This window comes from Lissotriton vulgaris, chromosome 7 (genome assembly GCF_964263255.1).
Source record: "Lissotriton vulgaris chromosome 7, aLisVul1.2, whole genome shotgun sequence".
Taxonomy (NCBI): domain Eukaryota; kingdom Metazoa; phylum Chordata; class Amphibia; order Caudata; family Salamandridae; genus Lissotriton; species Lissotriton vulgaris.
The window spans coordinates 204,175,042-204,200,035 of NC_141695.1; the positions used below are offsets into that span (position 1 = coordinate 204,175,042).

Below are 24,994 nucleotides of genomic sequence, written 5' to 3' on the forward strand. Positions count from 1 at the left end.
GCTGTCACATCTGCCCATATTTATCATTGCAAAACAGCATATCTGACATAATGAGACTGTCTCATCACAAGCTTCAAGTGCTCACAAATTTTGTCAGGCTGGTAGTTCGGCTCAGATTATTGCTCTGGAGCTTAAGCCTCCTTTCATTGACTTTGCATCAAACAATACATTGTTTTTAAATCTCTGTGCCTTGTGCACCTGGCTGTTTATTTGAACAGTGTTTATGCATTGACTAAGGGCTCTATTATGAGTACAGCAGTCCATAGGACCGTCGCACTCGAGTGGTGGTCCAACCACTGCCACAGTGCAGGCCGGCCCGCAGTGTTCCGAGTGTGGCTGTACGACCATCACAGGACCACTGTGAACTCCAGAGATCCAGGATCCCAGAGCAGTCGCACAGAGGTGAGAGGCAGGAAAATGATGGTGGTGCCACAGCAGCACTGCCAAGCATATTCTGAGTTGCCTCACCGCCGCCCTTGGTGAGCAATCCCTGAAAAGGGTGGCGGAGAGGGAACTAAGTGGCCCATAACAGAACCACTGCGACGTGGGGGCCTGGAGGTGCATGCAAGGGGGCACATACTTCCCCACTGGCATTGCATCCGGTTCCCTGCACAGAGTGGAATGAAAGACATTGTGCATGCCACGCCATGCAGGAATGTGCAGTTGGCACTGTGACGGCGGCGGTCGGCATGTTAGGCTCTCCGATGAACATAACAGATAGCTGCCGCCAGACTGTTGCAGCACCACCCACCGGACCATTATATAACTCCTAATATGGTAGGAGGGCACACCACAGCTTTGTCGGTTCTCCAGTGAATGACATGGTGGCAGTGGCACTGGAGGACCACCAAAGGCATAATGAGGTCCTAGGATTTTGGTTTGCTAGCGCCCATCAAGCTGTCTAAGATTCAGTATACAAACTTGCTTCACAGTACCATGGTTTTGTTTCTGTTCTCTGAGTGGTTGTGCATTCTCCCTTGCAGAGTCCAGCATAGGAACATGCATTCATGTGATCTTTAGAAAGAATCAAGGGCCATGGGTGAAAAACAGTTTTGCGGACGCAAGCGGACAGACTCGCAGAATCGCCCCATTTGCGAACGCAAGAAAGTATTTTGGTATGTATGAATTCCAAATTGCGATTCGGTAACAACAGTTGGTACTGCGAATACATACTGAATCTGTATTTGGAAGGGGTGTGCTTGGGACAACCCTTTCCACTACCGAATCAAAGTGGTACGTATCACTGTTTTGCAACCAAATTATGTTTGCGAAACATCTATTTCTTACCTACTGATAAAGGTAGTGGTAATCATTCGCAAATGGGAAGGTGTCCTTATCCCTTTCGATGCTCATGACGGCACGGTTCCGTCATTAGCATCGGTTGAGCTGTGCTCATGACGGAACCGTTCCGTCATGACCACGCCTGTTTTCGTTAGGGCTCAGCATCGGGCGATAAGTCTTACCCACTCGGATGTGGTTAAGGGATCCATTCTCCTTTGAGAATGTAAACAAAATATTCTTTTAAGAGCAGGCAGTGGTCCCTAAGTCCACTAAAACATTTAAAAATTAAACTTAAAATTTTTATTTTATTTTATTTTACATGCATCCCATTTTCCTTTAAGGAAGACGGTCTGCATATTTAAAAAAGATTGCTTTATTAACCCTTTGCATGCGTGTGATGGCCGGGAGCCATCACACGCTACAGTGGGTGTGTGCATGGGATGGCGCCCTGCCGTCGTATACTCCAACCCATGGGGCAAGCACAGGGCTCCCCCAGTGGGCCTATCTTTAAAACAAAAACACCAGGAAAGGCAGCACAAGTCCTTCCGCTGCCCCTCCCAACCCCTCATTGACATCCTTTCCTCTGATGTCTCCTAGGAGCTTTCCTGCTGTACGACAGCCCACTTGACACCAGGTATGTTCTTTTTTTTGGCATTTTGGGCACGGCAAGGGTTGCACCCCTTGGGGAGCAATTATTTTAGCTGATTCTGCCCCCTTGGGGGGCAAATCAGCAGTTGTTCTTTTTTTTTTTTTGTTTGCACCGCTAGGCCATCAGGGATTTTTTTTATTTGTTAGGGAGGGGCCCCTTGGGCAAGGGTCACTCCCCTTAATGAGGGTAATTATTTTATTAATTTCTGCCTCCCTTGGGGGCAGATCAGCCTTTTGTTTTAGGCCATCTGCCCCCAGAAGACTCCAGACACCAGAGATTTATTATTTATCATTTTCAGCGATGTCTGGGAGTGGCCCCTTGGGCAAGGGTCGATCCCCATTACTGGGGTGATTAGTTTGGCCCTTGGGGGCAGATTAGCCTTATGTTTTTAGGCCCATCTTCCCCCAAGGGGGCAGAAGCCACTAGACACTGGTGATTAAGCATGGGCAAATTTTGCGAATTCGCGATCCGTGAATTTGCGGATTTGCGAATTTGCGATCCGCAAAATTCGCGAATTTGTGGTTTTTTGTTTTTTTGCGTGTTCGCGGGGTTTTTTGCGTGTTCGCGTGTTTTTTGCGTGTTCGCGGGACTTTTTGCGTCTTCGCGAGCCGCTTGCATAGTGAAGTTACCCATGCAGTCGTTTATGGGAGAGGGAGGGAGAGATAGATAGATAGATAGATAGATAGATAGATAGATAGATAGATAGATAGATAGATAGATAGATAGATAGATCGAATGAGAGGGAAAGAGAGAGGGAGAGAGAGAACGAGAGAAAGAAAGAGAAGCCCGATCTCTGAAGGGCCAGATTCCTGAGTTGCCCCTACAGAACATACAGCTTTTTATTTTTAGCAAAATGCATATGAAAATTGTGCTGTAAAGGTCTCTTTTAGTTTAACCCCTCCTGACAACTCAAAATGGGTGTATTTGCCATCCTCTCCCTTCTTCATGTTTTTTGTATCTGTAAGTGCTTCCTGATGAGGTTTAATTCCTTGGACAGGTGCCTCGTTGCCTACTTGTAACTATTCTCTGACCCTGCTGCAAGGGTCAGAGCAGGGTCAGAGAATAGTTGCAAGTAGGCAACGAGGCCCCAGGAAGCAATTAGCAGCAGGTGTCCAAGTTGAAGTTAATTTGTTTGTAACCCTTTTGTAAAAGGTTACAAAGAAATTAGGTTCAACTTTTGCACCTGCTGCTGTAACCCTTGCATGGCTGAGAATTCATCCACGCTGATTTGTGGATTTTACAGCGATTTCGCAAGATTCGCGGATCGCGAAATAGCGGAAAATCCGCTAACTCGCCCGCGAAACGGATTTTACGCCCACCCTTACTGGTGATGGTGGTTTAACTAAGTTGTTTTTAGGGACTGACCCCTTTTGGGAGTACATGTTTTGGCTTTATATTTAGGGCCATCTGGTTAGTAGATTGTGATGATTATTTGCATATGTGATTGTAATGTTTTATTTCTCCTTTTTATTCTAGTGCAAAGCTTTTGATTCCTTTTTGCGGTTTTGGCAGTGGTTGGTCTGCAATTTGCGTGGTACCAGGTGTTTGGTAAGATAAACTTTTTTGTTGTGTTTACTCCAAATGAGTATTATTATCATGCATGAATGAATTTTTTGTAAGTGGTGTCGTAGAGGCAGCATATTTAACTCATGTTTTGAGTGTGAAATTGTTTTTGGATTTGTGCACAATGTGTATTGCGTTGTCTCATGTGTCATTTTATTTGTATTTTTTAGTGGGATATTGTTAGTCCTTGCTGCGTTTGTGCATAGTAGGCGGTTATGAGTGAAGATGTTCCTGGCAAGTGAGTGGTATTGTTTTGGAGTACATAGGTCTTTGTGATAAAGCCACATTTTGCTTATCACTTATTCTACAAAGTGTTTGTTGTTGTTTGTTGAGTTACCCTTATTAGTAAGGATAATGGCAAGCAGCAGAATTTTGTTTTTTATTCTTCCTCTGCCCATGATTATGAGACTGACAGTGAATATTGAGGCAGAGGAGGAAACCCAAGATTCCTTAGTGAGTTTTCGGTCCTCAAGGAATAATTTGATAATAAAGGAACTCTCAGTGCGGATGACGCTACTCTCAGTGCAGATGAAGTGGCTGTCTTAGTGGAGGACACTGATGTGTCGATGGTGCAGAAAGAGGCATCTGGATTGCAGCCTGGGACTGCAAGGCTTCCCACTGGTAGTGCTGGACTCTATGTTGATCCATACATGGTGCAGCCGGTATTGCCTTCCTTTAGTGGTGATGCAGGGAGTAGAGTGAATTGTGATTTTTTTTTGCCTATACAGTTTTTTTCAGTTGTCTATGGATGGTGTATTATTGGCTGAGATTTTTGAGCAGACTAATTTGTATGCCGAATAGTTGAGGGACAACAGTGCCAGACTTATGCCCTGCTCTAGAGCTTCCCGGTGGACTCCCAAAAATCTGGATAAGATGAAGAAGTTTTTGGGTTTCACTTTTTAGATGGGCTTGATAAGGGAGCAATCCCTGGCTTCTATTGGTCTACCAGTCCTTTGATGGCAACTGTCATATTTCCTGCAATTATGAGTTGTGATTGGCATTTACTTTTGGTTCGGAGGCTGCATTTTGTTGATAATGCTTCGGCGTTGCCACACAATCACCCTGACTGTGACCGCCTTTTTAAGATTCGGTCTGTCTTTGACTACTTTGTAGATCAATTTTCAGAGATCTAAACTCCCGGCAAAGAAATAGCTGTTGATGAGTCTTTGGTCCTGTTCAAGGGCCATTTGGTTTTTAGGCAGTACATTCCTAGCAAGTGGGCACATTATGGAATTAAGATGTTTATGTTGCCTGAGAGTAGGCCAGGATATGTCTATAATTGTACATGTGTACACTGACAGGGATTCAACTATTGCCCCCTGGGCTGTCCGTCCAGGTTAGGAGTTTCAGAGAAAATTGTGTGGGAACTTACTAGAGAACTTTTTAACAAAGGTCACCATTTGTACCTAAATATCTTCTACTCTGCTGTGCAATTGTTTAAGGAATTGTTCAAAGTGAACACTCTTGCTTGTGGCACGATCCGCCGTAACTGTAAAGGTTACCTTAAAGAGCTTGTTTGCAAAGAGCATTTACAGGGGACAGTACAGTGCCTTGCATAGTGATGAATTGTTTGCTGTGACATTTGTGGACAGGAAGGATGTTTACATGCTGACTACCATCCATGATGAAAGTACTTCACCTGTGGCTGTTTGGGGTCAGGTTGCTGAAGTGCACAAACCTATGTGCATTGTAGACTGCAATTAGCTCATGGGTGGTGTAGATTGAGTAGATCACAAGTTGGAACCTTACATTTCTGTTCGCAAGTCTAACATTTGGTATAAGAAGTTGGCCATCTATCACTTCAACTTAGCAATTTTTAAGGCTTTTGTTGTGATCAAGGAGTGTCCTCTAGGATCAAGGATTACTTTTGTTGAGTTTTGGGAGACTGTGATAGGCAGCCTTATTGTAGTGGAAGAGGCAAAAGTTCCTAGATTTGGAGTGGTGGAGGATGTGGATAGATTGAAAGTTCAACACGTTCCCGATTAAATTCCTCCCACACCAAAAAAAACATTCCCTGTAAGAGATGTAGTGTCTATTTGCGAAGAGGTACGCAGAAGGGAGTTGTATGTACTGTGCTGATTCTCCTCCTGATCCTGGGCTGTGTGTACCCACATGTTTCAGACTGTATCACACTCAAAAGATTTTGGGAGCAACTATGAGTCTAATAGTGCACTGTCTGGACTGTTTTGTTTTATATGTATAGTTGTGTTTCACAGTTGGCATTCTCTGCTAACTTCACGGTGCTGGGAGACTTGAATCTCCATTTAGACAACACTGAGGATATAGACATAGCGAGTTTCGTAGCCGAACATAGTGAACTGCCTGGACTGTTTTGTTTTATATTTATAGTTGTGTTTCACAGTTGGCATTAGGGAGGCCCTTGCAGATACGGTGAACTCACTAGCAGCAAACTCTGCTAACTACACGGTGCTGGGAGACTTAAATCTCCATTTAGACAACACCGAGGATAAAGATATAGCAAGTTTCGTACCCGACTTTGCAGCATGCCAACTACTGCAGTTGGTCATAGGTGCTACACATACTGCTGGCCATTTATTAGACCCGCTCTTTACCAATATATCCCATATCATCATGCATGCGCCGGTCAGGATGAGTTGGACGGACCATTTTTTGGTCTCCATGTCTCTGTATGGAGTCACTCCTGCCCAGCCTAAGGGTTGGCTGACTTTGCTAAAATGACCCTGGTATAAACTAGACTGGGATAAATTTGAGGCGGTCTCCTGGCCACGCGCCCCTATCTGCCGGAGGACATCAATGAGGCATACAGGCTATTCTCTGAAAGGATCAGGCAACCTTTAGACAGCCTTATTCCTATGAAATGGTCAGGTAGTCGTGAATCCAAAACAAGACCCTGGTACAACACGGACCTCGCTGCTATGCGTAAGGGTTGTAAGAAGCTGGAGCGGATTTAATTCCTCCCACACCAAAAAAAATCAATCCCTGTAAGAGATGTAGTGTCTATTTGTGAAGAGGTATGCGGAAGGAGAGTCGTATGTACTGTGCTGATTCTCCTCCTGATCCTGGGCTGTGTGTACCCACATATTTCAGATTGTATCACACTCACAAATTTTTTAGATCAACCGTGAGTCTAATAGTGAACTGCCTGGTCTGTTTTGTTTTATATTTTTAGTTGTGTTTCACGGTTGGCATTAGGGAGGTCCTTGCAGATATGGTGAACTCACTAGCCGCGAACTCTGCTAACTTCATGGTGCTGGGAGACTTGAATCTCCATTTAGACAACACAGAGTATATAGATATAGTGATTTTCGCAGTTGACCTTGCAGCGTGCCAACTGCTGCAGTTGGTCATAGGCACTACTCTTACTGCTGGCCATTTATTGGACCCGGTCTTCACCAATATATCTCATATCACCATGCATGCGCCGGTCAGGATAAGTTTGAAGGACCATTTTTTGGTCTCCATGCCTCTGTACGGAGTAACTCCTGCCCAGCCTTAGGGTAAGCTGACTTTGCTGACACGACCCTGGTATAAACTAGACTGGGATCAATTTGAGCTGGCCTCCTGGCCACGCATCCCGATCTGCCAGAGAACTTCACTGAGGCACACGTGCTATTCTCTGAATGGATCAGGCGACCATTAGAAAGATTTATTCCTATGAAATGGTCAGGTAGTCGTGAATCCAAAACAAGACCCTGGGTCAACACGGACCTCGCTGAGAGGAGTAAGGGTTGTAAGAAGCTGGAGCAGATTTGGAGAAGAGATTTCTGCCCAATAGCTAAGGCCATCCATAGGGCAGCAATAAAGAATTATCATAGAGCCATCTACCAGGCACGAGCGGCTTTCCTCTCCAATCAAATCTGTACAGGTGGAGCGCAGGAGAGGGAGTGCTGGGGGTAGTTTAATAATAATTTTGAAAATGGAAGACTAACTTAGAACATCAGGTCACCTGGTCACCTCCCATGTCGAGCCTCAGTGTTCTTCTTCCTGCCCCTTTCTGAGGGTCACTTCTAGGGTGCAGTAATGGAGCTAACTGAAAATGGGATTTATTTCCTTATAATCATTATAGCATTCATTCTGCACTTACCATTCACACAGATCCAAATGGGAGGAGAAGGAAGTGATGATCCAATGGCATTATGAGCCTTACATGAATAGTTTCCACAGTCAGTGGCTTTCAGGTTCTCCATCATCAGGTCTGACTTTGATTGGTATAGTGTCTCATACCCGTCTTTGTACCAGGTATATCCAGAAACGAAAGGGTTACTGGTTGTAACCATACACCTCATGGACACTGTATCTCCTAATTTCATCTCATTTGCTCTTGCTGATAAAAGAATTGCTTGTATCCCTTTAGGGATATCTAAAAACAAAAATAGGAAAGTCATGCAATATTGATGTAAATGGAAGCAAAAACAACTAAACACATTCAAAAAAACTAAACACAGCCAAAAAGCAACACAATGTAATATCCATTTTATTTGTACATTTTTGTTGATGTTCAAAAGGCATGATATTGCTGACATTATTAAAAAAAAATCTGTTGGCCTCATATCAGTATTTTGATTTAATTTGATGTTACTCTGCTTGGAATGTATAGCACAATGGGACTGTCTTGATCAACGTGAGGGCATTTTAAAAGAATTGTTTCACTAGCCAGAATAAAAAAAGGTGAAAAACTTTATAGACGTTTGCAGGTAAAACGATTATTCTTAAGATATAACTGTAAAATATAATTCACATATATCCCAGAATTGGTTGAAAATATACTGAATATTGTATAGCAGCCCATGATAAAAAATAAGGCATATTCTGGGATTCATGCCTATTTCAAAATATGTTTTAGTTTACTCTTCTCTCCACGTAATAAGAAATGGAATTGCAATACAAAAATCTTAACATCTAAATAACTCAAAAGACATTTCAGATAATGCACAGCAACGAAAGATCAGTATAACTGAAAGCAATTCAGGTGACTATACAGAAATTAAATTATGAAAAGTTTACAATATCAATAACTGCTGTTTTATAAATCAATATTTATTCTAACTGAAATATAGGAAACATTACTTGAAAATCCTAATCTCAAAAATGTATAAAAGCTTTAAGCTTTAAAGATTACAACTCCAAAATACTCAGCAACTTATTTTGTGGAATGTAGGCAGAATCCGAAATATTGTGGAAGGTTTTCAGAGAAATAAAATATAACGTTTTTTCTTAGCTTTCATGAAGCTTTCTCAAATTTACATTAACGCAAAGTAGTGTAAGTCCATGCAGACATTCTCGTTGCTTGATGAAAATGTGAAGGGGTCAAAGTAGAATATGCTCTATCTCTGTCCTCAAGCTAAAGCAGTGGCCAATTCATGTTTCTTTCAACTGCGCATCTTATATAGAGAATCCACCATTTGAACTCCTTTCCGCATAAGGTGTTGATTTTAAATGCTGTCACATCTGCCCATATTTATCATTGCAAAACAGCGTATTTGACATAATGAGACTGTCTCATCACAAGCTTCAAGTGCTCACAACTTTTGTCAGGCTGGTAGTTCGGCTCAGATTATTGCTCTGGAGCTTAAGCCTCCTTTCATTGACTTTGCATCAAACAATACATTGTTTTTAAATCTCTGTGCCTTGTGCACCTGGCTGTTTATTTGAACAGTGTTTATGCATTGACTAAGGGCTCTATTATGAGTACAGCAGTCCATAGGACCGTCGTACTCGAGTGGTGGTCCAACCACCGCCACAGTGCGGGCCGGCCCGCAGTGTTCCGAGTGTGGCTGTACGACCACCACAGGACCACTGTGAACTCCAGAGATCCAGGATCCCAGAGCAGTCACACAGAGGTGAGAGGCAGGAAAATGATGGTGGTGCCACAGCAGCACTGCCAAGCATATTCTGAGTTGACTCACCGCTGCCCTTGGTGAGCAATCCCTGAAATGGGTGGCGGAGACGGAACTAAGTGGCCCATAACAGAACCACTGCGACCTGGGGGCCTGGAGGTGCATGCAAGGGGGCACATGCTTCCCCACTGGCATTGCACCCGGTTTCCTGCACAGAGTGGAATTAAAGACATTGTGCATGCCACACCATGCAGGAATGTGCAGTTGGCACTGTGACGGCGGCGGTCGGCATGTTAGGCTCTCCGATGAACATAACAGATAGCTGCCACCAGACTGTTGCAGCACCACCCACCTGACCATGATATAACTCGTAATATGGTAGGTGGGCACACCACAGCTTTGTCGGTTCTCCAGCAGATGACATGGTGGCAGTGGCACTGGAGGACCACCAAAGGCATAATGAGGTCTTAGGATTTTGGTTTGCTAGCGCCCAACAAGCTGTCTAAGATTCAGTATACACACTTGCTTCACAGTACCATGATTTTGTTTCTGTTCTCTGAGTGGTTGTGCATTCTCCCTTGCAGAGTACAGCAAAGGAACATGCATTCATGTGATCTTTAGAAAGAATAACAGCCATGGGTGAAAAACAGTTTTGCGGACGCAAGCGGACAGACTCGCAGAATCGCCCCATTTACGAACGCAAGAAAGTATTTTGGTATGTATGAATTCCAAATTGCGATTCGGTAACAACAGTTGGAACGGCAAATACATACTGAATCTGTATTTGGAAGGGGTGTGCTTGGGACAACCCTTTCCACTACCGAATCAAAGTGGTACGTATCACTGTTTTGCAACCAAAATATGTTTGCGAAACATCAATTTCTTACCTACTAATAAAGGTAGTGGTAATCATTCGCATATGGGAAGGTGTCCTTAACCCTTTCGATGCTCATGACGGAACGGTTCCGTCATGAGCATCTGTTGAGCTGTGCTCATGACGGAACCATTCTGTCATGACCACGCCCGTTTTTGTTAGATCTCAGCACCCGGCGGTAAATCTTACCCGCACTGATGTGGTTAAGGGATCCCTTCTCCTTTGAGAATGTAAACAAAATATTCTTTTAAGAGCAGGCAGTGGTCCCTAAGTCCACTAAAACATTTAAAAATTAAACTTAAAATTTTTATTTTATTTTATTTTACATGCATCCCATTTTCCTTTAAGGAAGACGGTCTGCATATTTAAAAAAGATTGCTTTATTAACCCTTTGCATGCGTGTGATGGCCGGGAGCCATCACACGCTACAGTGGGTGTGTGCATGGGATGGCGCCCTGTGGTTGTATGCCCCAACCCATGGGGCGATAACAGGGCTCCCCCAGTGGGCCTATCTTTAAAACAAAATCACCAGGAAAGGCAGCACAAGTCCTTCCGCTGCCCCTCCTGACCCCTCATTGACATCCTTTCCTCCGATGTCTCTTTGGAGCTTTCCTGCTGTACGATAGCCCACTCGACACCAAGTATGTTCTTTTTAATGCATTTTGGGCAGGGCAAGGGTTGCACCCCTTGGGGAGCAATTATTTTAGCTGATTCTGCCCCCTTGGGGGGCAAATCAGCAGTTGTTTTTTTGTTGATTTTGTTTGCTCCGCTAGGCCATCAGGGATTTTTTTTATTTGTTGGGGAGCTGCCCCTTGGGCAAGGGTCACTCCCCTTAATGAGGGTAATTATTTTATTAATTTTTGCCTCCCTTGGGGGCAGATCAGCCTTTTGTTTTAGGCCATCTGCCCCCAGAAGACTCCAGACACCAGAGATTTATTATTTATCATTTTCAGCGATGTCTGGGAGTGGCCCCTTGGGCAAGGGTCGATCCCCATTACTGGGGTGATTAGTTTGGCCCTTGGGAGCAGATCAGCCTTATGTTTTTAGGCCCATCTTCCCCCAAGGGGGGCAGAAGCCACTAGACACAGGTGATGGTGGTTTAACTAAGTTGTTTTTAGGGACTGGCCCCTTTTGGGAGTACATGTTTTGGCTTTATATTTAGGGCCATCTGGTTAGTAGATTGTGATGACTATTTGCATATGTGATTGTAATGTTTTATTTCTCGTTTTTATTCTAGTGCAAAGCTTTTGATTCTTTTTTGCGGTTTCAGCAGTGGTTGGTCTGCAATTTGCGTAGTTGCAGGTGTTTGGTCAGATAAACTTTTTGTTGTGTTTACTCCAAATGAGTATTATTATCATGCATGAATGAATTTTTTGTAAGTGGTGTCGTAGAGGCATCATATTTAACTTATGTTTTGAGTGTGAAATTGTTTTTGGATTTGTGCACAATGTGTATTGCGTTGTCTCATGTGTCATTTTATTTGTATTTTTTAGTGGGATATTGTTAGTCCTTGCTGCGTTTGTGCATAGTAGGCGGTTATGAGTCAAGATGTTCCTGGCAAGTGAATGGTATTGTTTTGGAGTGCATAGGTCTTTGTGATAAAGCCACATTTTGCTTATCACTTATTCTACCAAGTGTTTGTTGTTGTTTGTCGAGTTACCCTTATTAGTAAGGATTATGGCAAGCAGCAGAATTTTGTTTTTTAATCTTCCTCTGCCCATGATTATGAGACTGACAGTGCATTTTGAGGCAGAAGAGGAAACCCAAGATTCCGGCAGTGAGTTTTCGGTCCTCGAGGAATAATCTGATAATAAAGGAACTCTCAGTGCGGATGACGCTACTCTCAGTGCAGATGAAGTGGCTGTTTTAGTGGAGGACACTGATGTGTCGATGGTGCAGAAAGAGGTATCTGGATTGCAGCCTGGGACTGCAAGGCTTCCCACTGGAAGTGCTGGACTCTATGTTGATCCATACATGGTGCAGCCGGTATTGCCTTCCTTTAGTGGTGATGCAGGTGATAGAGCGCGCAGTTCACCCGGGTCACCAATTTCTTACACGCACTGGGCCCCGGCGTGCATTCAATTTCAATTAGTGATTCCTGTGAACCGGGTGAAATCCTGTCACGCTTCTATGAGTAATAAATGGTTCAGGATTACCTCTGCTTACCATGCACCTGACTTACCACAGGCACAAACTTTCGACGGACCTGGAGCTAAAAGGGAAAATAGTAGACAGGAACCTAAAACATTTCTTTACGGCAGTACATACTTATTCACTTTCTGTAAAATGACCACAGACACCTGATGAAGTTTAACACTTTATATGAAGATTCAAAGAGAAGATGCCAAGACAATAAGCGATATGCAGAATAATATGTCAAACATCAATATCAACACCAATAGGTAACTTTGCACAAAAAATATGACCATTAGAATATATGGGAAGACTAGAGGTAGGTTTCTTAGAACAGAACTAATCACTGCAATTATATACTAAGACAAGAGTTATGGATGGACCTAAAAACATGTACTTATCCTTATCACTTTAGACTATTCTTGCTAAGTTCACTGCAATCCACTAAAGGAAAGGGCAAAATGGGAACAAGCTATTACTTATAATAGAATCAATGAGCTCCTAAAGGAGGGGGGGAGAGAAGGAACCAACTAAATCAGACACATATACTTGATGTTTCAACGGCAATAGAGCAATATCACAGGAAAAAATGCTTTAATAGATTATACGAGGGAGAAAAAGAAAGAGAGAGAGAGATAGAGATACGCAAACCCACAATCAATATTTACCTAATTCAGATTGAAGACCAACCCTGGCCACGGGTCAGTTGGGAAGACGGGGACAGGGACCCTCGGAAAAGGAACACCAGATGCGAACAGGTACAACCCACGGACAGACCAGGACAGGATACCCCTCAGGTTCGGGTCAAAGGACTGGGCCTCCCAGGGTACGACCAACACCCACAGCTTCGGACAGCAACGCCTGCGTTACCCCCTTCTGCAAGTAATCCGCCAGAAACCCCGATTGGATTTTCGAATTTCCCAGCAAAGTGCTTCGCCAGCACTTAGGATTTTCCACCCCTTAGGAGTTTGTGGAAAGTATGGACAAAGTGCTCCGCAGCACTTTCAGATTGAGCACCTATTGAGATCGTAGGGTCAGTGACAGGTCTGCTACTCGGACAAGTCGGACAATTTTCCTAAGCTAAACTAGGGCAATTATACAGTTTTGGGGACCCTCAGACCACCCACTAATGTTGCAAGTGACAGCTTCTCATATTATGATTGGTCAAGAGAGGTGGTGCGATCATTACCACCTCCTAAAATTCAGCTTTCCCATATGTAATATTCAGGTTTGCATACCCGCCCCCCGGGTTCACGTTCCCAGGCATAGGAATACAGAATACAATACACGAGTTCAGTATATAGCAACAGTGTATGATAGTTCAAGGTACAATCTTGCATCTTCGGGATGGGTTCCCAGGCACATCGAGCTTCAGGAGCCAGCTGGCTAGTTTTAGCTTCTGCGCAGTTAGGACTTTCCCTGGTCAGCTGACAGGGTTCAGAGGAGCCTCAAGATGGCGTTGCTCACGTATGCCCCAACCCACAAAGACGCGGTACATGAAAAGTAAGCGAGAACAAATTAAAATCACATCCAAAATGATTACACTGTATACCATGATAGAACATTAACCAACCCTTACTCTATAATGACTATAGCATTATGGTTTAGTGCGAAAGGACAGATAGGCTAAAGCAGCGGTAGCAAGCAGAAAGCGTGGTGAGAGACAAGCGGCCATTTTTGCAACAGTGCGCATGAGCACAAAACTCCCTCCAGAATGCGAGTGCGTCACATCACATGGGTATGACCGACGCATGCGCAGACTGAATTTCAGCGAAGCAGCCATTTTCCTTAATGCAAGCTTCGTTAATATGAAAAAGACATACAAGCAAGCATCCGGGGACACCCGCGTGTTTGGGAAAACATACAATAAACGACAAACAATGATTTTAGTAGTATTATACATTTGGCGAGGTTCTTGCACTGGGCAAGGCGCTTCACGTGCGAATCCTTGCTCCATCAATCCCCTCTTTGATGATATTTACTATCATCACTACATAAAGGAAACAGATGCCAACTTTTCTCATTCATCCACATCACTCATTTCAATTTCAACAAATTTATTGTTCAGTTTTCTTTCAGCTTCTCTATGAGAGTGGTGATTTTTCGCCTTTTTGTAGATTGTATTCTTTAGTTCTTCTAATTCCAGTTCATCAATATTTCTTTTCACCCCCCTCTGATTTACTGTGTATTTCTTTTTACACTTCTGGCATTTGCAGCAGATAAAAATAATCAATATAATTATACCTATCACAACTATTGGCATCAGTATTTTCCATAAAATATTTCTACCTAGGTTAGAAAACCAACTACCTATAGAGGAGAGACCTCCAGTCAGTCTCGTCCAGGCACTGTCAACCTCCAATGGTTTGAGTTCTTTTTCCAAATTAGTTATGTTCTTCACATATTGTTTTAATTCGATACTTTTGTCAGGAATGTAAGTGCAACAATGTTGCGCCTTCAGCATTCTACAGACTCCGCCCTCTTTTGCTAATAGGGTGTCAAGGGCAAGACGGTTTTGTAAAACCATTGATCTGATCGCAACCATTTCGGTATTGACCATCAGGAATCCTGCAGCAGTGTCCGTTGATAACCGGTCCACCACTGTAGACAATTTGCAGATTCTATGGGTGTTCAGAACTACCCCCATTCCAGGTATCAGTGCACTGAAAATATCACCTATAATTTCACCTACACTTTCACGTCTACTACGCACTAAGCCATTAGTATTGTCATCGCTTCCAGCTGCATTATTCACATGGTATATTTTCGGGAAAACAATGCCAAAGTAGCAGCTTCCATACCAGTGATCCGGCAATTTAAAATAAGCCTTGTTCCCACATATATAATATATTCCGGGGAACACAGGTTCTGACCCATTTTTGAAACCCCAACCTCCAATTACCTTATAATTATGTTCACACTCGCTGGAACCGATGAATACATTGTTATAGTACTCTGTCTTTTCCCTATGGATACAAAGTTTCCCCTTTCGTTCAAAATCCAGCAACAAGGCAGGATTAGCTTCGCCTTGCGAGGTGTTATCCATGTGCTCAGCCCACCTAGGGACTCTATCCTTTTCGTCATTTGCTTTCTTTTGAAACTTTTCTCTCCTTCTGTCTGCCATCTTAATGAACATCTTTTCCTGCTCTTGCAGAGAACAGGTCAAATTAGATTCTCTAGCTTCATTTAAATCTATGTTACCTATAGTCAGAAAATATTCTCCCATATAACGGGTCACGTCACTTGTAGTATGTACACGGTTCAAGTGTCCTCTAATAGGCAGTTCAGAAAATACTACGTCATCATTTGAATAATAGTATTGCAAAGTGCTTCTATAGAACAAGCTAGCTAAAATACTGCAGGAAATTCCATAGGTTAACGGTAGATGATGGTATGTCACGCCTTCAGCTACTGAGGTAGGTAGCTTCATGCAGACATAACAGTCTTCTATTTCCATAGCTTCTACATAATGCACTAACAAGTTAGCAAAAACATTTAAATGTGTCCTGTTTTTCATTTTGTGAAAATGTAGTCCATCCTCATCTGATGCTTCTAAGTTAGGTCGTGTGTGTGTCAGACTCACTTGTTTGTCGCGTCTTTCTAAGTTTCGTGGTGTTTCTGCAGTCGGGTCAGCCCCTACGTCTACTGCTTCAGGTTCAGTAGGGGAAAAGTTAGGATTCTTACTTATCATAAACGGTAAGAAGATTGTTAGTCCTATCCACATTACTATTAGCATAGCTACGCTACATAAGCATATTTTACAGCAAGTTTTAAGACACCCACATCTGGATCTCCCAGAGACACTCGGATCAGACATTTTAGCTTACAGGAGGCTTTTGCTACCCCTCTTCGTTTCCTTGTACCAGAGGTTCACTTCTGGGCTCTCTCAAGGAGGGTCTTCGTCCGAACTCCGATCAGCAATGGACTCGTCGTCACTGTTGCCACTGAGGTGTGGTTCGTCAATTTCTTCCAACACAAAGTTGGCTGGCGTGGATCCACTTCGGTACACCAGCACACTTTACAGCAGTGGTAGTGACGAGGATCACTTGTCGTGGCTTTCCCCACCTGGGTTTCAGGCAACTGCTCCGGGTGTGTTTCTTTAACGCCACCCAATCTCCTGGTTGCAGTTTATGTGCTGGAGTCTTTGGCCACTCGTCTTCTGTCTCTCCAATCTGCTGAGAGAGAGAACGCACTTGGTCACCCAGCTGCTTGCAGTATTCTAGCACCATATCATCAGAAATGCTTAGCAGTTTGTGTCCGGGTACCCATGCCTGCCGCATCACTCTTCCCATCAACACTTCATGGGGACTCAGGCCAGTCTTTCGGTTCGGGATACTTCTCAAACTCATCAGCACAAGGGGTAAAGCCTCTATCCAGTGCATTTTTGTGGAATCACACATTTTTCCCAACCTGGACTTCAGGGTGCCGTTTATTTGTTCCACTACTCCAGAAGCCTCTGGATGGTAGGCACAATGTAGTCTTTGCTTCATTTTGAATGCTTTACAGAGTTCCAATAGGACATCGTTGGCAAAATGCCCACCTTGGTCCGTTTCGATAGTCTCTGGGATCCCATACCTAGGTATCAACTCCCTGAGCAATAGCTTAGCTGTAGTTAGGGCATCATTCTTCTTTGCTGGGTAAGCCTCCACCCACCTGGAGAACAGACAAACTATGACTAGGATATATCTATATCCTTTGCAATTTGGCATGGTTACAAAGTCTGCCTGCATTCTGACAAAGGGACCTACTGCCTTCCCAATGGTACTCTGTTCTACCACAGTCCTTTTTCCTGCATTAAATTGCTGACACACTAGGCACCTCTGGCAAAGCCTTTCCGCCTGGTTCCTGAATTTTGAGTTACAGAACACCTTGTCAAACACCCGACACATTGCGTCTCTTCCCATATGTGTTGGTTCATGTATCATTCTGATCATGGGGTCTACCAAGCTATCAGGCAGCACAGGCACCCCAGTCGCGCTTACCACCACACCATCCTCTCTCAACTTGCATTCATTTGCGGCCCACCTGCCTTTTTCTTGCCTGTCTGTTGCCTGTTGCAAATCCTTTAGTTCTTCCCACGTTGACACATTCTCAAACAACATAAGTTGGCAGCTGGTTCCACTCCACAATGCAATTTGGAGGGACATTTGATGTCGGGCACAAAACTGTGCAATTTGGTCAGCGTATCTATTACCGGCGGTCACATCATCGTTTCCTGATCTGTGAGCCGCACACTTGACCACAGCCAATTCTTTGGGCAATTGGATAGCTTCCAGTAAGTTATGCACCACTTTTCCATTTCTGATGGGGGTGCCTGAGGAAGTCATGAATTCTCTTTGCAACCACAACTGGCCGAAGTCATGAACAACCCCGTAACAATACTGGCTGTCGGTGTACACAGTTATTCTTTTGTTCTTACCCCTCTTACAGGCTCTAGTTAACGCGATGAGCTCTGCCACCTGTGCAGATTTCACCTCGCTTAAGTATGATGCCTCTATGGTTTTCGTCAACGTGACCACAGCGTAGGCAGCACACAGACCTCCATTCTCATGTCTTAAACATGAGCCGTCCACAAACATTGTCTCATCCCCATCAAGTAACGCTATTTCACGGATGTCCGGACGGGGCTTAGTACTGAACTCAGTCAGATCAATGCAATTATGCTCCCCCTCCTCTTCTGGTTCTACATCCAGGGGGACAGGTAACAGTGTCGCTGGGTTTAGGACATTGCACCGGGAAATGGTGACGTTTTCAGCACCAATCAAGATTCTTTCATACTTAGTCAGCCGACTAGGTGTGAGGTACTGGGTCTTAGTTCTAGTTAGCAGGATTACAACAGAATGAGGAACATATACAGTGACGTGATGTCCCATGACAATGTTCTCACTCTGTTCCAGACTGACACAAGTAGCAGCAACTGCCTTCAGACACCCCGGCAATCCAGCAGCCACCGGATCTAGGGTGGCCGAAAAATAGGCCACTGGGCGTCTAACTAATCCGTGCTCCTGGGTCAGAACTGAAAGAGCACAATTTTCTCTGGTGTCACAGAATAGTTCAAAAGATTTAGAGTAGTCCGGCATACCTAATGCAGGAGCTGTACATAGGCAATTTCTCAATGTTACCCAAGCGTTCATGCTTTCGTTGTCCCAACTGACGGGGTCTTCTACTCCTTTCTTGGTCAATTTTATCAGGGGCCTGGCCAGTGCAGCAAACCCTACAATCCATTGTCTACAGTAACCCACAACTCCTAGAAACATTCTCACTTCTTTCTGAGTTTTGGGCAGTTCCATTGCTCTAATTATTTTGATTCTTTCAGTAGTTACTTTCCTGATTCCTTTTTCTATCTGGTGCCCCAGATACTTCACTGAGTTCTTACAAAACTGCAATTTGTCAGGCGACACTTTATGTCCTCCCTTTCCTAGGTGATTCAGCAAGGCAATGGTGTCAGTGACACAGTCAGTTTGGGTTTTAGATGCCACTAACAGGTCATCTATGTACTGTACCAAAACAGACTCTCTTGGCAGCACTAGGGATTCAAGGCACTTTTTCAGTATCTGGTTGAAAATCGATGGACTTTCGGTGTACCCCTGGGGGACACGATTCCAGACATAGATATGGCTGTCGAATTCAAAACTGAAAAGGAATTTGCTTTCTGGATGTAATGGGATGGAAAAGAATGCGTGGCATAGATCGATGACAGTGAACCATTCTGCATTCCAGGGAATCTGATATAGTATTACTGCAGGGTTGGGTACAATAGGGCAGCAAGGTACAACAATTTGGTTTACTTTGCGCAAATCTTGCACTACCCGGTACTTCCCACTAGGCTTTTTGATCCCAATGATAGGCGATTTACAGGGGCTGCTCATCACTTCTTCTATTATTTCTGCTTCGAGCAGCCGGGTAATTTCAGTCGCCACTCCTGCTTTCACTTCTGCACTCATTTTGTACTGTCTGGTTTTGGGGTATACAGCATTCGTTTTTATTGCTATTTTAACTGGGTCCACATTTGCCATCAGGCCTACATCTTTTCCTGTGAAATCCCACACTTCTGGTACTACTCTTAACTGGAGCTCTTCAGGTAAATCTTCAATTGTCAATGATTTTATATCAGCATCTTGTCTAACTAACATCAGTTTGTACAGGCCATCTTCATCGGGGGTCTGAATTTCGACACCATTTGGTGTGCAGTAAATGGTACAACGCATTTTGCACAACAAATCACGTCCTAGCAGGTTTACGGGACTGGAATCACAGACCACAAATCTGTGCATTTCCTTGAAATTTCCTATAGAAATTTCCATTGGTTCGGTTACTGGGGTACTTATTATTTGATTTGAGACTCCCACTACTTGGATTGCTTCTCCCGAGAGGGGTAGGTTAGGAACATCCACTGTTCTTACAGTAGATCTGGTAGCACCAGTGTCCAACAGAAAGGTGACATCTTTTCCTTCAACCTTTCCTTCAATGTATGGTCCAGTCTGGTCTACCGGCAAGGAGGCGCCAAGTACGCACTCCTCATCCTCCCCTCTCAGGCCCCGTCAATCTTGATCTTCACAGAAGAAGGTATCATTTAACAAATATTGTGGAATGACTGCGTTTCTTTCATTCTCGACTTCCCATGCTTCCGCCCTTTCATTCTGCTGACCCTGATTCTTAAAATTCTGTCTAGGAGCGCGAGGTACTGGGGGTAATTTTACCTGTTGCTGGTTCTTCCTTGTCCCCTCTTTCTGCACCTGTGGATTTAAACCATTTACAGGGGCATTACCGGCCTGCAGGTGTGGACACTCGTCTCTCCAATGCCCTATCTGGCCGCACCCATGGCACGGGAATTTCTTCATGGCCTCTTCTCTACTCATTTTAGTTCGGGGTTTTCCTCCTCCTCCCCCACCAGTGGTATTCTGTGAGTTCTTATTAGAATTCAAGTTACTTAACTGCTGTTCTTGTTGTTCAGCCAACTTCACCTGTGCCCACATTACCTTCTCCTTGAGGGCCTTCCTTTTGTTTTCGATTTCATCTTCGCAGTATTTTGCATATTTCAAGACATCATCTATTGGTTTTCCCTGCCAACTGATTTTATTGTCTCTAATCCATTGGGAAATTTCGGGCCTTAATCCTAGCACAAATCTGTAACTGAAATGTGTCATGTCTTTCATGTCCACATTGTCGATACCGCTGTATGTTTTAAACACTTGCAGTAGCCTTTCATAATAGGAGTGAACAGTTTCATCACGTTCTTGGGTGGTTCTATCTATTCGGGTCCAGTCTGTTTCCTTTGCGGGAACCTTTTTCTTGAGATATTGTATGACTTGTTCATACTTCCTCATTACTTCAGGTGCAGGCGCACCTGTTTTCTCATCTCTGGGAAATTCCTCACTGGGCCAATCAATTTCAATTTTACAGTCGGTCCACAGATCTACAGGGACCACAATGTCGAAAAACCCATCCAGGTCTTTCAGCAGACATTTCTGAACTTTTATGAAGCGTTCTACCTGCCTGTACCAATCAACAGGCTTCTCCCGTAATTTCGGGAAGTCATTTGTAAATGACACAATATCCTGTCGGGACCAAAGGACATGGACATATTTTCCTCCCGGGACCTCCCTCATGGGGCACAATTTTTCTGTTGGCGTTACTTCCTTTAATACGAATTCTGAAGTTACTGACCCAGCCCTGCTGCTTTCCTTTTTCTTTGCCCACCGGGTTCTCCACTTCCCCACCTCGCCCCACTTCTGCAGGAGTTTCAACAATTCTTTTACTTGGATCTGTTTTCCCATCACATTCAGGCTTTCTAAATCTTTGTCTGAGAAATCCACTCTGTAAGGTTTCTGAAGAATTTTGGAGCGACTAACATCAATTCCCATTTCTTCTGCTGTATCCATTATCTTTTCATGGAGCAACCTAGCACTCCGGGTAAGATTTTTACTGATAAACAGTAACTCTTCTTCATTATACGAGCTTAGGCGCTCAACTCCTACGTTCCCAGCCATCATTTCTTCTATTTCTATTCTCAATTTATATATTTCCAATGCTCTGGGTTGGGGAGTGACCTCTTTCTCTAGCTCCTTTGTCCATTTGTCCAATTCTTCTGGGGAAACCAAGGCGGCACTCTTAATCCCAGTTGCACTTTCAATCAACACTTCCTTTTGTCTGGGCTGACTTTTTGTCCCTATTATACTAGCCCTCGATTCTCTAATGGGCAGATCCATCAGAACCACAGATTCACACTCACTCTCTTGATCCTCATCTATGAATACCTCCTTCCTCGGGGTCGGGATGCTAGAAGTAGGCAGCATTGAGGTGACAACAGGAGGATGGGGACTAGTCATGTCATTTCTATACAGAGGAATAGCTGGACCAATAGTTACTGGAATAGTCAAGGAATCAGGATGGGGATGCATCTGGGCAATGGTTCGAACTAACTCATCTCGCTGTTTAGACAGGGCCTCTCTCTCTTTTTCTCCTAATACCCTTCCGGCAGATTTGTCATGCAATACTTGAGGTACTAAGGACGGATAAATATTCGGAGCTGTCGGAGTGACCAATCGAGGTGGATCTTCTCCGAATGGCTGATAATTCGGGACTGTGGATTTAGGTCTGCAAAACCCGTCCCTTTCACTGGTTTTACTGTCTGTCCCTGTTCCATCTGTATTACTGTCCCTCCTACATCTGGGATAATTTGTAAAGGGATTTCGAGAGGGCACAGGTTCTGAGTCTGCATCATAGGGAGGTGGATTTTTCATTAGCAAATCTTCCAAGTGTTCATCATCTAAGTCCCCCATAGGTGCTAGGTGATGGGTCTTTTCTTTGCATTTTCCTTTCCTTTCTTCCAACACCCCCATCATAGGGAATAGTCCTTCAGTTAACATAGATTGCCTCCACTGTTTCATTTTCTGCTCTTTGGTTGGCGTTGGAAGCTTAGGATACCATTTACTCACTCCCTTATCCATCCGGGGTTTATCTCGCTCTGCAGCCTCAATCTCCCATTCCTCCAGAGCTTCGTACTGGGTCAACCTAGGTCTAGGGTGTAATTCATTCATACGGGTCCTTAAGTTAAACAGGATCCGACCATTAAAGGTACCTTCAACAGGGAATGCTAGAATTCCGTCATCTACAGTATATTTTGCCCAATTTTCTAACCAGACACAAGTGTGATACCCTTTATCAAACATCATGAAAGAAGCAGGAGTATTCGGCGGGGGAATGAGCACACCTTCCCTCGTCCTAATGGGCTTGTCGGGTTTCAAGAAATTCTTTACCTTGTCAGTAAATGACATTTTCCTCTTTATTCCATACATCATGTGTGGTCTACCTCGTCTAAGCTGATCCTTATAAAATCCTAGGTATTTGGGATGAGGTATAAAATCTGGATACCACATATAATCTTCGGGACTCTCTTCGAACTCGGCTTGATTAATTTTGTTTACCTTTGTACTTCCAATGCTAGCGCGATTTTTATTTCACAATACCCAATCAGGTCTGTGAATACAGAAATTCTTAACCAATGGGTGCGCGGCCTTTCACGAGAACAAGTCTCACGCTCCGGCACTCACCCCTCCTTCACAAATTCAGCTTCACTACACACCCGCTGTCTTGACCAATACCAGCGCGGCACGGAGTGACGTCAGAGCAGCTCTCCGACTGACTCCCTCCTTCACAAGGTAACGGAAACTTTTAACTTTTCCTAAAGTGCAAATGTAAAACTTAGTTACTAACACACAACGTCTGCCACTATGTCTGAGTGTTCTAAAGAGATAGAAAAACTTCCTTTCACTGCAAGTAAACCACTTCTGTCTACTTCTCATTCACTCTGGGTAGACTTCTTTGCCTAACCTCACACTCGAGTAATATAGAGCCCGTTATTCTTCCGACTCATCCACTTTCGTCAGGGATATGTACTGAGCCGGGATTTCACCAGTGAACTATTTTACTTACCAGTCAAGCCTCGGAGACCCTACTACTCCTTTCCGTATGCGACCCTTACTAGGTGATATCGCAATGAAAGTTTTATACCGGACTCGTAGCTATCAATTATTCAGATATAACAAAGATCCTAATTAGTGCTTCCAGTTATTCTTTTAACCCTACACTAATGATTCAGACCCTAGTGACTTCAACAGCTAACCGGATTCTGCTCACCGTTAGCTAAAATACTTCCCCGGGGATTCGGACTACACTGAACACTTACAAACAATCCTGGGTTAATTCAACATGTAATATCTATAGCAAAAATGCAAAAAATCATATACTTTTACACATATCCTTAAAACATTTCAAAATATTTCAAACAATATAGTAGAAAATCAGCAGCACATTTTATATTCACGGTTTGTTTCTTAATTTCCCTGTCTACCTAATCTAACTAGTCCAAACCATACTACTGCTACCAGAAAATTACTGATAGAGCGCGCAGTTCACCCGGGTCACCAATTTCTTACACGCACTGGGCCCCGGCGTGCATTCAATTTCAATTAGTGATTCCTGTGAACCGGGTGAAATCCTGTCCGGCTTCTATGAGTAATAAATGGTTCAGGATTACCTCTGCTTACCATGCACCTGACTTACCACAGGCACAAACTTTCGACGGACCTGGAGCTAAAAGGGAAAATAGTAGACAGGAACCTAAAACATTTCTTTACGGCAGTACATACTTATTCACTTTCTGTAAAATGACCACAGACACCTGATGAAGTTTAACACTTTATATGAAGATTCAAAGAGAAGATGCCAAGACAATAAGCGATATGCAGAATAATATGTCAAACATCAATATCAACACCAATAGGTAACTTTGCACAAAAAATATGACCATTAGAATATATGGGAAGACTAGAGGTAGGTTTCTTAGAACAGAACTAATCACTGCAATTATATACTAAGACAAGAGTTATGGATGGACCTAAAAACATGTACTTATCCTTATCACTTTAGACTATTCTTGCTAAGTTCACTGCAATCCACTAAAGGAAAGGGCAAAATGGGAACAAGCTATTACTTATAATAGAATCAATGAGCTCCTAAAGGAGGGGGGGAGAGAAGGAACCAACTAAATCAGACACATATACTTGATGTTTCAACGGCAATAGAGCAATATCACAGGAAAAAATGCTTTAATAGATTATACGAGGGAGAAAAAGAAAGAGAGAGAGAGATAGAGATACGCAAACCCACAATCAATATTTACCTAATTCAGATTGAAGACCAACCCTGGCCACGGGTCAGTTGGGAAGACGGGGACAGGGACCCTCGGAAAAGGAACACCAGATGCGAACAGGTACAACCCACGGACAGACCAGGACAGGATACCCCTCAGGTTCGGGTCAAAGGACTGGGCCTCCCAGGGTACGACCAACACCCACAGCTTCGGACAGCAACGCCTGCGTTACCCCCTTCTGCAAGTAATCCGCCAGAAACCCCGATTGGATTTTCGAATTTCCCAGCAAAGTGCTTCGCCAGCACTTAGGATTTTCCACCCCTTAGGAGTTTGTGGAAAGTATGGACAAAGTGCTCCGCAGCACTTTCAGATTGAGCACCTATTGAGATCGTAGGGTCAGTGACAGGTCTGCTACTCGGACAAGTCGGACAATTTTCCTAAGCTAAACTAGGGCAATTATACAGTTTTGGGGACCCTCAGACCACCCACTAATGTTGCAAGTGACAGCTTCTCATATTATG

The 24,994-nt window shown here is 43.8% G+C and overlaps 1 protein-coding gene across 1 annotated transcript in view; it reads right to left on the reverse strand.

The window, feature by feature from the left end:
* Positions 1–24,994, reverse strand: part of LOC147701198 (B-cell receptor CD22-like) — a 324,178-nt gene that overhangs the window by 155,888 nt on the left and 143,296 nt on the right. Inside the window, exon 6 of the mRNA XM_086929943.1 lies at positions 7,560–7,835. Coding sequence (XP_086786069.1) covers positions 7,560–7,835 — 276 coding nt within the window. The remainder of the gene's footprint in view (positions 1–7,559; positions 7,836–24,994) is intronic.